The sequence below is a fragment of the Ochlerotatus camptorhynchus genome, unplaced genomic scaffold (assembly GCF_037179485.1).
Source record: "Ochlerotatus camptorhynchus isolate MF236.1 unplaced genomic scaffold, CSIRO-AGI_Acam_v1.1 ptg000361l, whole genome shotgun sequence".
In the NCBI taxonomy this organism is placed as follows: Eukaryota; Metazoa; Arthropoda; class Insecta; order Diptera; family Culicidae; genus Ochlerotatus; species Ochlerotatus camptorhynchus.
In genome coordinates, this window is record NW_027040849.1 from 5602120 (window position 1) to 5617562 (window position 15443).

Consider the following 15443-nt stretch of genomic DNA (forward strand, 5'->3'; position numbering starts at 1 on the left):
ACAATGAAAGGCTGTCCGCAAGCAGCGAGCTGCAGCCCACATGAGCGTTCATTCACCTTTTCGTGAGTCGCTGTGGGCCATCTATGCCAAGCGCGTCACCCTCGTTCCATACAACATACAGGTCGCCTACCTCATCTGTGTTGAACACCCAGCATTACTCAACCATCACGATTCTTTTCAGGACCACCATAAATTATTGATGTTTGAGAGTTAATTTACATTGAACGTTTGCTCGCATTACTGCCAGCCACATCATCCCCAAAGATCTTTGATAATGTACACAACAACCAAACGTTTGTGGTCAAATGCGTAACAGTATTGAAGTGGTACATAGAAATTCTCGCAATGACCGAATACCACATGACCTTGTCAATTAACTAGAAACACTTCGAATTAAGGTAAGGTTTTATCTAGGACGCTAGAAAAAAGCAAAAAAATCTCGAATTTATATAATTGATCACACATATCTCGCGCTTGGAAAATTTTAACACGAAATAGCTCCAGTCAACTTCAGTTTTTTTTTTTATTATCTATTGAATAAACCAAAAATTTCGTGCGTTTTCCAGACGAAAATACGTAATTTTGTCATCAGAAAACGTGGAGATTCCGTGATGGGAAAATGTGGTTTCCCTAACACAGTCGTCGAATATTGATACCGAGAACGTCAAATTGGTTCCGGGAGCATTTGGCCGAATGCCGAACAACAAAACTCCAAAGAACTGCCCATGTTTGAAAGAAGGAAAACTCTCCTATTTTTGTCTGTTGATATGTCTTAATTTTATGACAAGCTGCGTTTACTATGCGAAATAGAATAAGATCATCAAAACTTCAAACAAGCGGCGCCGGTGGTGTAGTGGTAAGCGTGATTATCTCTCACCCCAGCAGGCCTGGGTTGAATCCCAGTCGGCGAAGCTCTAACTAATTAAGAGCTCAACACTTCCCGAAAAAAATATCATAAATCAACAAAAACATCCGACTCGGAGCGTGCGGTCATCACAGCGTCCGCAGCATTAATTTCCATTCCAATTAGATTCGGTTCCACGATCATACGAGAACTCGAAAATGTAAAAACAGAATCAAAACAATAAAACCCACAACCCAACCGAAAGGGGTGGTATGGTGAAGAGCCCACCGAAGCATGACAATTACAATGAATGGTGCGACCGGTGACTAGACCGGACCCCTAGATAGAAAGGCCACTGAACCAGACATGCTGACTTTGTGTCGCCCATCAAGGGCTGAACCGGCCGGATTCTCGATCCGGAAAAAGGTTCAAGGTCATTAATTTACTGTTAGCTGCTCTGAGAAACGTCAAACAACGTTGAGTGACAGGAAGCTTCAGGGTGGGTTTTTCTTGGAAACGATCATCACCGAGGATCATAGAGGGGGGCGGGGGCGCAGTACCTACCTTCAGTGCATTCAGATCGATATCGTCCAGTGAGCAGTTCACCGACTGGGGCATCATTTGATGCGCCATTTTGACGTAATCGTCGTCGTTGTCGTCGACGTCGTTCTTGTCTGCTCGATGTTGCTACTGCTGCTGATGGCGGCGCTGATGCTGCTGATGATGATTGCTGTTGCCGTGGTTGTTGTGTCGTGGTGGTAGGATATCCAAAACCACGAGAACCGAACCGATATCACGCACCACGGTTCTTCCTCGACTATACTGTGTTTGTATATACGTATTTTAAATGTGTTTGTTTCCTGCTGGTGTGTTGATTTTCTTCCTACTTAAGAGCCGAGAGAATAATACACTCCGGATGAATATTCACCAGCAGCACTTTGATTCGCACTCCAGCTTCTTCTTATTCCAGCAGCACACTCCCGGAATCACATTCGGCACCGATTCCGGTTCTCCAAGATTCCATCCACTTCGGTATCCAATCCACAAAAGGTTTACTACCTCAACACTGCCTAGAGCTGCTCCGCCCAACAACACCGGAACACACATCAATCGGTTCCGCAGTTTGAAAACATTATTTTCCAAATTGCCACCTATCTCTTCTTTTTCTTATTCCCACTTTGGGGAGCGACCGAACAGGGAATAAAAAGAACACTCCTTTGATATTCACCAACACACTATACTAGCGTGAATACACTTTTTCACCGCAGGAAAACCGATTATTTCCTACCGAAAACTTGCATCAAAACCTACTGAATCCTCCTGGAAAAGACGAAAAACATTTTCTAATTACAACCTAAATCCGCACCAGCAACCGGCGACCGTCGCCGAGAATTTATTCCGATTTTCCTGCCACACCGACGTCGACGACGTTCCGATTCCGAACTTGCAGCGATACGGCTAAATTTCCCTTCTGATTAATCAGAAAATCTCATACAAAAAATGCACACATTCAAGTGGGTAGTACACAATCCAACACGCACACATCCACGGCGCGCTAAGTCGCACACGAATCCCACCGCGATCGCTGTATGCGAACAACGCGATGACACACACCACCGTAACCACTCCTCTTTTCCTTCTCGGACTCGGCCTGAAACGGGAATCGAACCGTGGACGCGACGAACGTAGGAGGAGAAACGGCAGGGTATATCTTCCAGCACTGATTTTTTCACCGTCCGACAGTCGGTCGAGGAAAAGGTTTCCACCCTCAATTTCCGTGCAGCGAAAAGACCGTCATTCGCCACTCCACTCGCGCGATAACTTGCAACAATCAACGAACGGGAAATTCGAATCGAAACGTACGCCCAATCACACCCAACAGTAGAAAATACAAAACCTTTTTTTTTCTTCCTCCAAAGTACTGTAGAGCTGTTCCCTACTACACAAAGCGGTAAATGCACGGGCAGAGAGATTCAACCTCTTGCTCGGACGTTTGCACTTTGCTTTCTGACGACGGCTGCCGTTCCGAACTGGACTGGAACCGCATACAGCACCGTCAGTGTGAGTCAGACAGAGAGGGGGAGTTGAATTGAATGGGAAAGGCCTTTTAAGAATGGAGTGCCAGCAGTGTGTGGGTGAGAGCGACACGATGCGGATGACAGTTTGCGAATGGAAACCGCTAGCAGCAACGACTGTCAGTGAAGTGTCGTAATAACGGTACAGTTCGTATAAGCCGCGACGCGAGCCGAGGGGTTGATTCTAGTTGGAATTTTCGGACGACGGCAGTGGCCCTTCCGAAGATGAGTGACAGATTTTTCCAGCCCTGGATGAGTTCACATTCACCTTATACATGACTACTGACTTACATTGCCGTAGCTTGAATTTGTTTATGGAGGGAGTCTGACTAGTTAAGCAACGGGTAAATGAAACTTGCGAAAATGCTATTCAATCGCTGATTCGCCTGTATGATGTTTTCCTGCTGTACAATTCCACTGGTACACGGCGAATGAGAACGACTCAAATTTGAGTTTAGTTCACTCATAATCGCCAAAAGTGCAGGAACTCAGCGATGAGTAAAATTTGTCCCATGGTTTCCTGTGGAAAACCTTAAAAATCTGCCGGAAAATGAGGAAATTGACGAAAATTTTATTCAGTCTCGGAGTAGTACCAATAGACTGAGTGAATCCAATCTTTACTTTTCTCAAATTCGCGAATTTTTCCCTGGAAAATCCTGGAAAAACCTGGGAAAACATGAGGCGATTATGAGTGAACTAAACTCAAATTTGAGTCGTTCTCATTCGCCGTGTACCTTTAATTTAACCTATTTTGGTCAAGCTTATACACTTAGAAATTTTTACAGAAATCTGTAAAATTTTACTGAAATCTCAACAGCTGAACGTTCGGTAAACGGTTTCGCAGATTTCCTGTAATTTTTCACAAATATATGTGAATTTTTCACAGATATCTGTAAATAATTACAGGAAAACTGTAAAATTGTTTACCGAACGTTCAGCTGTTGAGATTTCGGTAAAATTTTACAGAAATCTGTAAAATAATCTTAGTGTGTACTATTATTTTAATGGTTAAACCTTAAATTTGATTAAATTTATTACATTAAAACATATGGCACCTCAATTTGAGGAGCCTTAGAAGCTTTTTTAATTTTCAACAAGCAATGATCGTGTAAGGATTTCCGGATGAAAAAACCACGACGCGTACTCAACGGTTAAACATTTTATTCCGCACGCTTTACTTGCTTTTACACGAATGAAATCAAAACGGATCTAGATGAACCCATAAAGGTGGTTTCAATTTTTAGAACGGAAATACACTGTCAAAACATAGAACACAATCTGGACAGAAAATACACACTCAAACATAAAACACAATATCTGGCTTAAAACTAGAAAATGGATTACACACTAATCATAACAGGCACATAATTATACTACAACTCGGCCATGCCTCACTATTGATCGGCTCGATCATGAGAACACAGATACACATAAAACACAGAAATTGAACACACATAAACACAAACAGAATGTATTGCCTTCTCAATCTTATTGTCACATTCAATGATGCACAGTATCAAACATAACTATCAGACAACTTAAGACAACTTATCTATCATTCGGAAGAACTTTATGTATGCGATAGGGGCCTTTGAACTTAGGAACAAATTTTTTGTTGGTTCCAATAGTAGTATCAATATTTCGAATCACAACATAATCACCTTCGGAAAATACACTGGGAGGCCTATGTTTCTTATCATGCAATTCAGAATTGCGTTTCTGAGAACGTTCGATACATTCTGCAGCGGAACGTCGTAGGGATTCTAAATCTCGCACGGAATCTGAATTCAGCTTATCATCAAGAAACTCCGAAAGGACATCCACATCGAAACTGGGGGTCTTACCAGTACTCGAGTGAACGGAATTGTTTATAGCATATTCAACTTTCCTCAACATCGTACACCAATCCGAATGTTGAGCAAGTTCTGTAAGGTTAGCTAACATCGACTTGATAATTCGATTGACTCGTTCGACTTGGCCATTTGCCTGAGCGGAAGCAGTAGCTACTTTCACATGTTCGATACTATTTTCTAAGAGATATGAACTGAATACCAAAGAAGTGAAGCAAGTCCCGCGATCACTTACAATCCTCCTTGGTCGACTATAACTGTCAAAGTACTTATCGAGACATACACAAACTTCTTTCGTACTGGTCGAGTTCACTGGGTACAATTTGACAAACTTCGTGAACGCGTCAACTACTACCAGAATGTGCTTTCTCTTGGATACAACTGAAGGTAGTGGGCCAAAATGATCAATATGTATGGTATCGAAAGGAACAGGTTTCTTCGGAATACTATACAAAGCACGACTATCGGAATTAGGATCAGAATGAACAATACAACGTACACAATTCTTAACATATTTCTCCACTTCAGCTTTCATGTTCGGAAACCAATAATGCATCTGAATCTGTGTGTGGGTCTTTGTTATTCCCATATGGCATAACTTCTCATGCACACTGCGTATAACATGTGTCTTCATTTCTTTTGGTATATAAAACTGAAGTTTTTCAATTCTACTACTGCGATACACCAATCCATCCTCAAGAGTGAAATGCTTAACGGGTCCATTCTCTAACCTTTCCCTTAGCTCGATAATATCTTTATCACGGCCCTGCGTTACTTGAAGTTGAAAATCGAGATCATCTGAGTTGACTGCAGAAATCACTTGATCAGAGTTATCATAAGTTACAATGCTGGCAGAGGGGAGCCGACTCAAAGCATCCACATGGTTCATAAGCTTACCATTGCGATGCTGAATGGTGTAATGATAGTTGTAACATTGTTACAAAATGGTCGTAAAAAAAATAGTAACATCTGTAAATATATTCTCTTGAAGTGTGTATCTTCCACTTCTCAGGCTACAAGAAAGGCAAAGGGAAGGCAATTGTATACATTTGGTGATGTTTGCATTCGAGCACTTTTTATGCATCGTAGCGCTGTGAGTGGCGAGAATTGGAAACACTCATTTGAATCTGATCGTGAAGCAAGACATACCACTCCGTTTGGATCGCAGATAGTATAGCCAATGTTTTAAAAATGAAATGATGATATGCAAATTTTTGAAGCAATGGTATTAGTAGGGATCCCCGCGTTGCGTAACACTTTGCAAAGAAGGCCATCTTCAATTACCATTCTTTCTCGTTTCGATCGGCATAGTGGTTGGACGTAGTCCCGAAAAAAAAACTTAGTGGAAAGTTATCGTTTGTGAGAATTTTAGCCAATCGAAATAGTTATAGTGAGTTTTAATAAGATATCGACCATAGGAAAAATATGTAAAAAAATTAACATCTTGTATTTCAGTAATCGGGAAATTTAGAAAAAAAAAACAATAGTGGTTGAGAACGTTATTATTGGCCCACGCGTGCCTAAAATCTATTGTAAACCTAGTGAGTTCCTTTGTTAATTTTGTTGAATGTAGCCTAACCTAAAATTTGTTGTAGCATATGAATAGGCTAAAGTTGTCTTTAAAAGAGAAAAGGTGAAACACACGAAATAATCTGCTCGAGGTCCAGGTAAATATCCACAACTCGACTGTTGGAAGTTAGAAAAACAAAATTGTAATTGGTGCGTTTCTTTTCACTTGAAGGACCGAATATCAAGCGAAGGTGTTTCGTCGCGGTAGGTGTAGGGGTTCGCGTATGCCACGCGATCGCTGGGAAGGTCCGAAGACTCGTCAGCTTGTACCTGGTCTCGTTGGCGGGTTAGCGATATTCCCCAGCGCACTTACGGGCCATCGGAAGTCACCACTACTTCCGGGGTTGTATACCGGTCGCCAATTGCCGGATCACCCCATGTTTGGCCTCGAAGCAGCACTCGCGCGAGTAGAAAAGCGGGCCCGCTAAAAAAACCGAATCAAAACGTGTACCCGTGTGGTGGCTGTCTCGAGGAGAAAATTCGTCATAGCCGAGACACGCACCACTGACAGCATCATCAGCGAGAGGTAGTATACGGCTGCAGCCCCTCCGAGCATAACAGGTTAGATCAGTCCAGGTAACTTATAAATAGAATAAGAAGGCATCAACACACACACACACACCTACACCGAAGATAAGAAGATTCTAGAATAGTAATAAATGGGACAAACCAAGTGAAGTCATTAGACAGTTGATTTTGAACTACGGTCGGTATAGCAGAGCCGATGGCTATTAACTAACCCCTTTCAAAACCGAATACAAAGTGTATGAAAAAAGAATAACCAACCATGATTGTCGTGAGCAAAAGAGAAAAGTCTGATAATTGAGTTTTTTTAGTCCGTGCGTTGACTTAGTTTGGGTTCCCGTTGACTACATTATCTAGGGGTCATATTGGGAAGCGTTGGTTGTGGTACGATCGGAAATCGGAGTAGTATTTTGAAGGACTCGCCTTGAGGAGTCTCACCGGGCACGAGCAAACCTTGCCTCTTCACATGCAAGTGATTCTTTTGCTTGCTTGGCGCTTAAGTGGAGAGGTTGATACACTTGGAAAAGAACCTTTCGGCGAGTAGCCCGTTACATAGTTTTCCAACTCCATAGCCCATCTTCCAATTCTAGCATTAACACTCTTCTTGTTCAAAGTCATCGTGAGCGAGTTACAATCTGTTATGATGCGTAATGGAATGCCTTCCAAATAAACGCGGAATTTTCTTAGCGAGTAGATGATTGCTAAGGTCTCGAGCTCAAAGCTGTGATAACGTGATTCAGCAGCAGTTGTTCGCTTGGAGAAATAACCGATTGGATGGAACTTCGCATCGTCCTGCTTTTGCATCAATATTCCCCCGAAACCTGCACTACTCGCGTCACAATGTAGCTCTGTTTCTCGCTTTGGATTATAAAGCGCTAGTACAGGAGAAGTAATCAGCTTGCTGCGTAAGGTCTCAAAAGCATCTTTACATTTCTCATCGAACTTAAACTTCACCCCAGGGTTCGTCAAAGCACGTAGTGGCATGGCAATCGTTGAAAATGATGGGACAATCTTTCGGAAATAGGAAAATAGCCCCAAGCATTTACTTAATTGTTTTGCGTCACATGGTAGAGGCTGGTTTTCAATTGCAGTCAAGTGAACATTGTTTGGCCTGATTCCGCGTTCACTCACATTGAATCCCAATAACTCGATCTCCGTAAAACAGAATTGGCACTTCTGAAACTTGATCTCTAGTCTAAACCCTGCCAATGTTCTGAGGACTTGTTGCAAAACATCAACATTTTCTTGAATCGTAGTTGTTGCAATTGTGATATCGTCCAGATAGACTGTGATAGTTCCTTCTTTGATGAATGGTGCCACACGCTATGCCTGAAGGCACTTTTTTTGCAACATTCATGTACCTCAGATTTTCCTTGACAGGATGTTAGTATTGATCCTAACAATCAAATCTGTGATGGTTTTAAAATATTTCATCTTGGGTTTTTTGAGAAAAAGTGTTTTGAAGTTTACAAAGTCGATTATGAAGGCATATATGGACTATTGACGATACAAAACTATTACGAATTGAACAAATGCAGTTATACAAGGTTCAAATGATGATTGCATTAATCCAAATGGCATTAAATAGTTCTCTTTGACTCTCAAGTAAGATCCGTATTGATTATGTCGACTTTGACCACAGCAATTAATATTTTTGCTAGAACAACTTCTAAATCTCTCTTCCCTCATAAGAGTAAAAGAGAAAGAAACGAGCAGGACAGTCTGAGGCAGCCACGTAATCGTAGTAGGCATTGATTTTCGTCCTGTTTCGAGTGTTTTTGTTTTTATTGGAGGTATCGTGTACAAAATCTGGAAAAAAAATTTAAAAAAACTGCATGAAGAAAATAGAGAGCACTTGTTGTGCTTCGAAAAAGCGACTTTGTAAAAAAAAATCAAGCCACTTTAGTAGCGATGATCGTTGAAAGATTTTTACTGGAGTTCACTAAAGGAGATAGTAGGTATCCGAAAGTTTTGTGTCCCGTACTCAGCAGGTGGTGAAGTTAAATTAGCTTGGATTTAAAAAAAATATAGATGTTTGACTTAATGGCGAGATCGAAAATAAATTCTGGCACCCATGACGAATTGGTTTGAAAATCGTCTTTCCGATAATACATGAATGAAACTCACATGAGGTTAGCTATGTTTGCCCAGTGAGTCCTAACCTTGAATTACAACAGAATTGCTAAAGCTTCATTGCAATTCCCATATTTTGAATAAGGAAACATTCAGTAAGGTTCAGCGACTTTCTAGGAAATTTTGCGAACTATAGGGAACTGTAGTGAATTTTAGGAAAGTTCGGCAAACTTTAAATAAGTTCCTCCAAAGAAGCAGAAAAATTCAACAACTTTCAGAGAAGTTCATTGAACTTCAGGAAAGACTTCAGGAAAATTCTTCAAACTTTAAAGGTGTGTTTCGCTCTCCAGATCTGCCAACTTCAGGGACATTTTGTGAGCTTCATAGGAGTTGAATGTCCTCCTGGTAAGTTCTACGAACTTCAAGAGAGTTCTATGAACCATAGAAACATTATATGAATTTCAATGATGTTCTGCAAACAGTTCTTTAAACGTGAGGAAATTTTTGCAAACTTTAGGATGTTCTGTGAAGCACAGGGAAAATTTAATAACATTAGGGAAATACTATGAATTTTAAAAAATATCTGAGAATTTCAGGAAAAAAAAATCAAGAACATCAAAGAAAATCATGAAAGTTTGAAGAATTTCATCGAAGTTCAACGAAATCAAGAAAAAACTTATGAACAGGGATTTGAATTTGAATGTAACTTCTATAAGCTGTATCATCGGGTCGTTGGTGGAACAACTCCCACTCCATGTCTTATAAAACAGGTAAAATAGTGAGAATATAGTGAACACTGGAAACTTCAGAATCTCTCCAAATTGGCAGATGAAAGTAAGCATCACTTTGTTGCCAAAAGCATTAGATAGTTGGCAGGCAAAAAACTAGCCTAGGTTAATTTTTCAAACGTCGCAGGAAGACCAATGGGTTTAAATTTGAAACAGTCAGGAAAAAAATCTAAGATTTCTCACGAAGATTTACTCAGCTTTAAGAAAGATCTTAATCTGAGTGTTAAAAGGGTTAGTACACACTAAGATTTTTTTACAGGAGTCAGTATTTTTTTTACTGGGTTTTTGAATTGCTGAAAAAGTCGGTAAAAATTCAAATGACCGTTATCCGTAAGGAATCAATGAAATCGATCAATTTTATTTTCTATCATTAAATGGGGTTAACATAACTAAGTATGTACATGTTCAGAACAAATTTTCTCATTAATAAATTTTTCACAGATTTTTAAACTTTTACCGAACAGTTCCGCAATTCAAAAACTCAGTAAAACCGTACTGACTCGATTAGTGTGTATGTAACAGTTATCTTTATAACTTTATATTTTACATGACTTTAAACTATACTTTTGTTATATTTCAGACGCTAAAATTGGCTAAATGTATGAGACATACCGGCCGTCAAACTATCCAGCTCGCCCTCAAATCAGCTATGAGGAAAGACAACGCGGCCAAGAATGATCCCAATAACGCAATATGGTGGCTGCCACAAATGCGACTCAGCATACGGAATTTGAATTCGCTGGTCGCCATTGTAGGTGCTTGATAAACGCCATTGCCTGATTGACAATCGTGCATTTTCTCAAAGATGAAATTTTAATCATCAGCTAATGAAAAACAACACATGCTGACTTTTCGATATGTTGTGTAAAAAAGCCTAAATTTTTTGAGAAAAATTTAAAAACACCCTCTATCTAAAAACCATGGAAACCATAATAAACGAATACAATCAATGTTTTCAAATATAAAATCCCTATTTTTTAATATCTTTATATTTCATCATTACAAGTACTTTTAATAACCTTTCAATTGATATTTTGATCTTTGAAATTGGCCTAGTTGTTCAAAGGTAATAATTTTTTAAAAAAAATTCATTTTTGAAAAAAAAAGTAAACGATTTTTTGGACTACCCTAACGTTGAAATAGTCACCCTAATGACAAAATAAAAAAAGTATTTTGCGATAAGGATCAAAACTACCATTTCCTACCCAATTCTGAGAACCACTATATCGTTTTGCAATGGAATGGCTCAATAATAGTAAATTTAGAGACTAAACCATTGTTTTATTATTTTATTAATTTAAACATTCTGACATTGTTACGATATCTGACGGTACCGAAGAGCGAATCTTACTGTATCATTGAAACTTAGTGTTTTGACAACTTTAATCCTTTTTGAATCATTTTCAGCTGAATTTGTTTCGATCCGTAACAGTTTTGTATAATCAATAGTCCGTATACGCCTTTGTTAACAGCTAAGTAAACTTCAAAACACTTTTTCTCAAAAAACCCAAGATGAAATATTTTAAAACCTTCGCAGATTTGATTGTTAGGATCAATACTAACTTCCTGTGAAGATAAAACTGAGGTACATGAATGTTGCAAAAAAAGTGCCTTCAGACATAGCGTGTGCCAGGACGAAATTGATAAATCGCTGAAACACTGCCGGAGCGTTACGTAATCCAAACGGCATTTTCAAATATTCATACTGCCCATTTGGCGTCACGAAAGCCGTATACGGAATGGTGTCTTTAGCCACATTAACCTGATGAAAACCAGGTTTGAGATCCAGCACGGTAAAATACTTCTTTCCCTCAACACGCTCTAGACAGTCATCTATCAAAGGCATTGGGTAGCTGTCGCGTACAGTCAACTTGTTCAACGCACGGTAGTCCACACACATCCGCTTTTCGCCAGACTTCTTCGTTCTTAAAACAATCGGAAACGCGTAGGGCGAGTCACTAGGCCGTATAATGTTTTCACTCAATAACTCCTCGACTATACGATCCACTGCAAGTTTGTCGGAATATGAAAGTCTCCGTGGAGCAAAATTAATTGGGATATCGGAAGTAAGCTTCAACTTCATTTCGTAACTATGTTCCTGAATTGGGATATTCTGAAGGTCAAGATAGTCTTCCTGGATGATTTTCAAAATCTTACTCCGATTATCAACACTCAATTCTGGATTTATCGCATAATCACAATCACTTAATTAGCACATTAACATCGGAAATATCGGAATGAACGGAACTGAACTGAACGGAATCAATCGAAGCCAGCTACTTTGACATTGTCGGAACAAGCGGAACAACAACCTGAGGTACCAAATTAGGCATATTAGAGATCACTGAAGCCGGTGCATGGTCACACTGATTACATGTTATAATAGGTTCGCATAGGCACATCATTTGAATAATCAAACACACAATGTAGTACTTTTCCAGAAATTTTTATTCGATTTGGGTCGGATCCAATTTCAAGTTCAATGTTCGATTTCAGGTCAATTAAATCAATAAATCTTGTGTCGTACAAGGTAATGCCGACTTCTTTCAAAAAATTCCGACCCAGAAGTAAAGGAAAAGGAACACAAAGGTAAAGGGTGATACGGTCAAAATTTGGTCAATATCAACTTGACGTATTTCTTTCAATTTTGCATTTAAAAAACCTGAACACCCCTCATTTTGAAGGTGTGTGTGTGTAGAATGTTGCTCCTATTTTGATTTTGGAATTCACTCTTCAGTTGTCAAAATGCCGTCCAAGCAAGAAGAGCAGCGTATGAAAATTTTGCTCGCGCATCGCGAAAATCCGAGCTACTCACACGCAAAGTTGGCAAAATCGCTAAAAGTTGCCAAATCAACCGTTACAAATGTAATTAAAGTGTTTGGGGAACGTTTGTCGACAGCCAGGAAGTCTGGATCGGGGGGAAATCGAAAACCGGAAGCCGCTGAGACGACAAAGAGAGTTGCCGGTAGTTTCAAGCGAAACCCTAACCTCTCTCTCCGAGATGCCGCAAATAAGCTGGGTGTATCGTCTACAACCGTGCATCGAGCCAAAAAACGAGCCGGACTATCGACTTACAAGAAGGTAGTGACTCCCAATCGCGATGATAAACAAAATACGACGGCCAAAGCGCGATCCCGGAGGCTGTACACGACGATGCTGACGAAGTTTGACTGCGTGGTAATGGACGACGAAACCTACGTCAAAGCCGACTACAAGCAGCTTCCGGGACAGGAGTTTTATACGGCAAAAGGAAGGGGAAAGGTAGCAGATGTTTTCAAGCACATGAAACTGTCAAAGTTCGCAAAGAAATATCTGGTTTGGCAAGCCATCTGTACCTGTGGCTTGAAAAGCAGCATTTTCATAGCTTCCGGGACTGTCAACCAAGAAATTTACGTGAAAGAGTGTTTGAATAAACGTCTGCTGCCTTTCCTGAAGAAACACGGTTGTTCCGTACTGTTTTGGCCGGATTTGGCATCTTGCCATTACGGTAAAAAGGCCATGGAGTGGTACGCCGCCAACAACGTGCAGGTGGTTCCCAAGGACAAGAACCCTCCCAACACGCCAGAGCTCCGCCCAATTGAGAAATACTGGGCTATTGTCAAGCGGAACCTAAAGAAGACCAAAAAAACTGCTAAGGGCGGGCAGCAGTTCAAGGCAAACTGGCTTTCTGCGGCGAAGAAGGTGGACAAGGTGGGTGTACAAAATCTGATGGCAGGGGTCAAGCGTAAGGCCCGGCAATTCGGATTTGGAAAAGCGGAAGCCTAACTGAATATTTTTCCTGAATTTTATACTAATTGAACTTGAAAAAGAAATTTAATTTGATTTTTTAAATAAACGATTTCACCGATTTACACGCGTTTTCCCTTGACCAAATTTTGACCGTATCACCCTTTAGTTATCTGGTACTACATGTACCTTTAAGCAAATTTTACGATCACGGAAGGAGATAGATGCTCTGATTATTCCGTAGGTGCATAGTGGGTAGTTACCTATGCTTTTGTATCCTGACTCCACCTTTTCTCTCGGACCCATCGATTGTGGGACCACTGATCTCCGCACGAAACTAATTGGACTACCCGTGTCGAATATAGAAAGTACAGTGCTACATAAGTGTGTGTTACTGTCAATTGAGAAAGCAATACTTACAATATTCAGCTCCGAAAGAGCAGCTCCCAGCTCGCCAGCGCCAGCGGATGAACGATCACCATTGGCATTCTGATGAAATTCATCCGCCAAGGCCACCTGGCTGTTGTTACGTGGGGACGGCTTAGGGCACTCCTTAAGCTGGTGTTGAGTCGAGCCGCAACGGAAGCAGGAGCCCTTTGCTCGACGTGGCTCCTTACAGGCCGCAGACAAATGACCGATGCCTGAACAATTGTAACAACGCAGCAAGTCCGGTTTGGATGCAGCAGGCTTCATCTTCTGCCTCGCTGGCAGGGTCGTTGTTGGGTACATTTATCGCAACTGAACGTACCGGCGTGAAAGCTGCTTCAGATGGGCCAGATCCTTGGCCGGATAAAGCACTGCGATATTAGAAACCATCGATGATAAACTGCACGGTTTGATTCTCATCGATGTTCGCTCTGGAGGCAATTTCTTGCATCCTAAGTATGTAAGCAGCAACTGACATCTGGAGAGCGTCGTAGGTCGTCTTTCGCAGCCTATCCACAATCTCAGCCACTGTGTAGGTATGGCTAAAGTTGTCCAGGAAGCTAGTGCGAAACTCGGTGTAGTTCTTTGATTTGTCAACCCGGAGAAACCATTCCGCCTCGGTTCCTGGTTCCATCAGACGCCGAATACATTTGAATTTGAAGCCATCATTACCACCCAGTGATCCGCACGCAGACTCAAAATCACTAAGCCATCTATTTGCGTCGCATGTATCACCTCTAGAAAACCGCACAACGGAATTCATGACGTCCTGAATTGTAGGTGGTTTTCCTTGAGTTCGTTCGATGTCCTCCAGCTCACGACGCAAATTGGCGATCATTTTACGTTTCTGCAACTTTCTCAACTCCAAATCCAGCGGATCCTCGTGTCCTGAAGATGAATCATCGCCATCGCCGTCGCCGTCGTCTTAATCGTCCTTCGGCGCTCCGCCCTGGGCTCCAATATGGCTTTTGTACAACGATCGCAGAAGCCGCACAGTTGCTGAAGGTGGGAAATCAATTTGGTTTTCCCGCAGCCACTCCATCAAATCCGAGGGGGACGACACATCTAAATCTCAATTCTAGATGCTCAAAAAATCTCACACTAGCGAATCAATCTTCGAAAAATCATCTTTCATTTGTCGCATCTACTTGCATCGCTCATCATCTTTTTGCAGGAAATCTTCAAAATCGACATAAATCTTCCTTCTATCTACTCAGCGTGCGTGCAGCTAGCCACAGCAAAACACAATCTTTTCTGCATCGTAGATAGAGTCGTCCCCCTCGATCAAATCTGCCTTATTCATACGGCTCATAATTGCAAACTTTCAGCTGCTTCCTGGATGAACTATCCCACTTCTGATTTACTGTAAGGATTTCCGGATGAAAAAACCACGACGCGTACTCGACGGTTAAAAATTTTATTCCGCACGCTTTACTTGCTTTTACCAGAATGAAATCAAAACGGATCTAGATGAACCCATAAAGGTGGTTTCAATTTTTAGAACGGAAATACACTGTCAAAACGTAGAACACAATCTGGACAGAAAATACACACTCAAACATAAAAC

At 41.0% G+C, this 15443-nt stretch overlaps 2 protein-coding genes across 11 annotated transcripts in view; both read right to left on the bottom strand.

Moving 5' to 3' along the window:
• msn (serine/threonine-protein kinase msn) overlaps nt 1–2844 on the bottom strand; it is a 239681-nt gene extending 236837 nt beyond the window's left edge. For 9 of the 10 annotated variants that reach the window (XM_065231748.1, XM_065231744.1, XM_065231742.1 and 6 more), the window contains exon 1: nt 1409–2844. In XM_065231748.1, the coding sequence (XP_065087820.1) occupies nt 1409–1477 (69 nt within the window). In that variant the 5' untranslated portion in view covers nt 1478–2844. The remainder of the gene's footprint in view (nt 1–1408) is intronic. The other variant, XM_065231740.1, reaches the window with a different exon arrangement.
• On the bottom strand, nt 1532–14179 carry LOC135709582 (uncharacterized). Its single transcript, XM_065231975.1, has 2 exons — nt 13871–14179; nt 1532–1666 (listed from the first exon to the last, which is right to left on the bottom strand). Exons 1-2 carry the CDS (start codon nt 14177–14179, stop codon nt 1532–1534), a joined length of 444 nt encoding a protein of 147 aa, XP_065088047.1.
• Between the last annotated feature and the right edge of the window lie 1264 nt (nt 14180–15443).

Bases quoted from the DNA above. Each gene is read 5' to 3' on its own strand.
- LOC135709582 (XM_065231975.1), bottom strand. From the start codon at position 14,179: ATGTACCCAACAACGACCCTGCCAGCGAGGCAGAAGATGAAGCCTGCT. The intron at 1,667-13,870 runs GTAAGTATTGCT...ATACAAACACAG, and splicing joins CTCTTTCGGAGCTGAATATT to TATAGTCGAGGAAGAACCGT.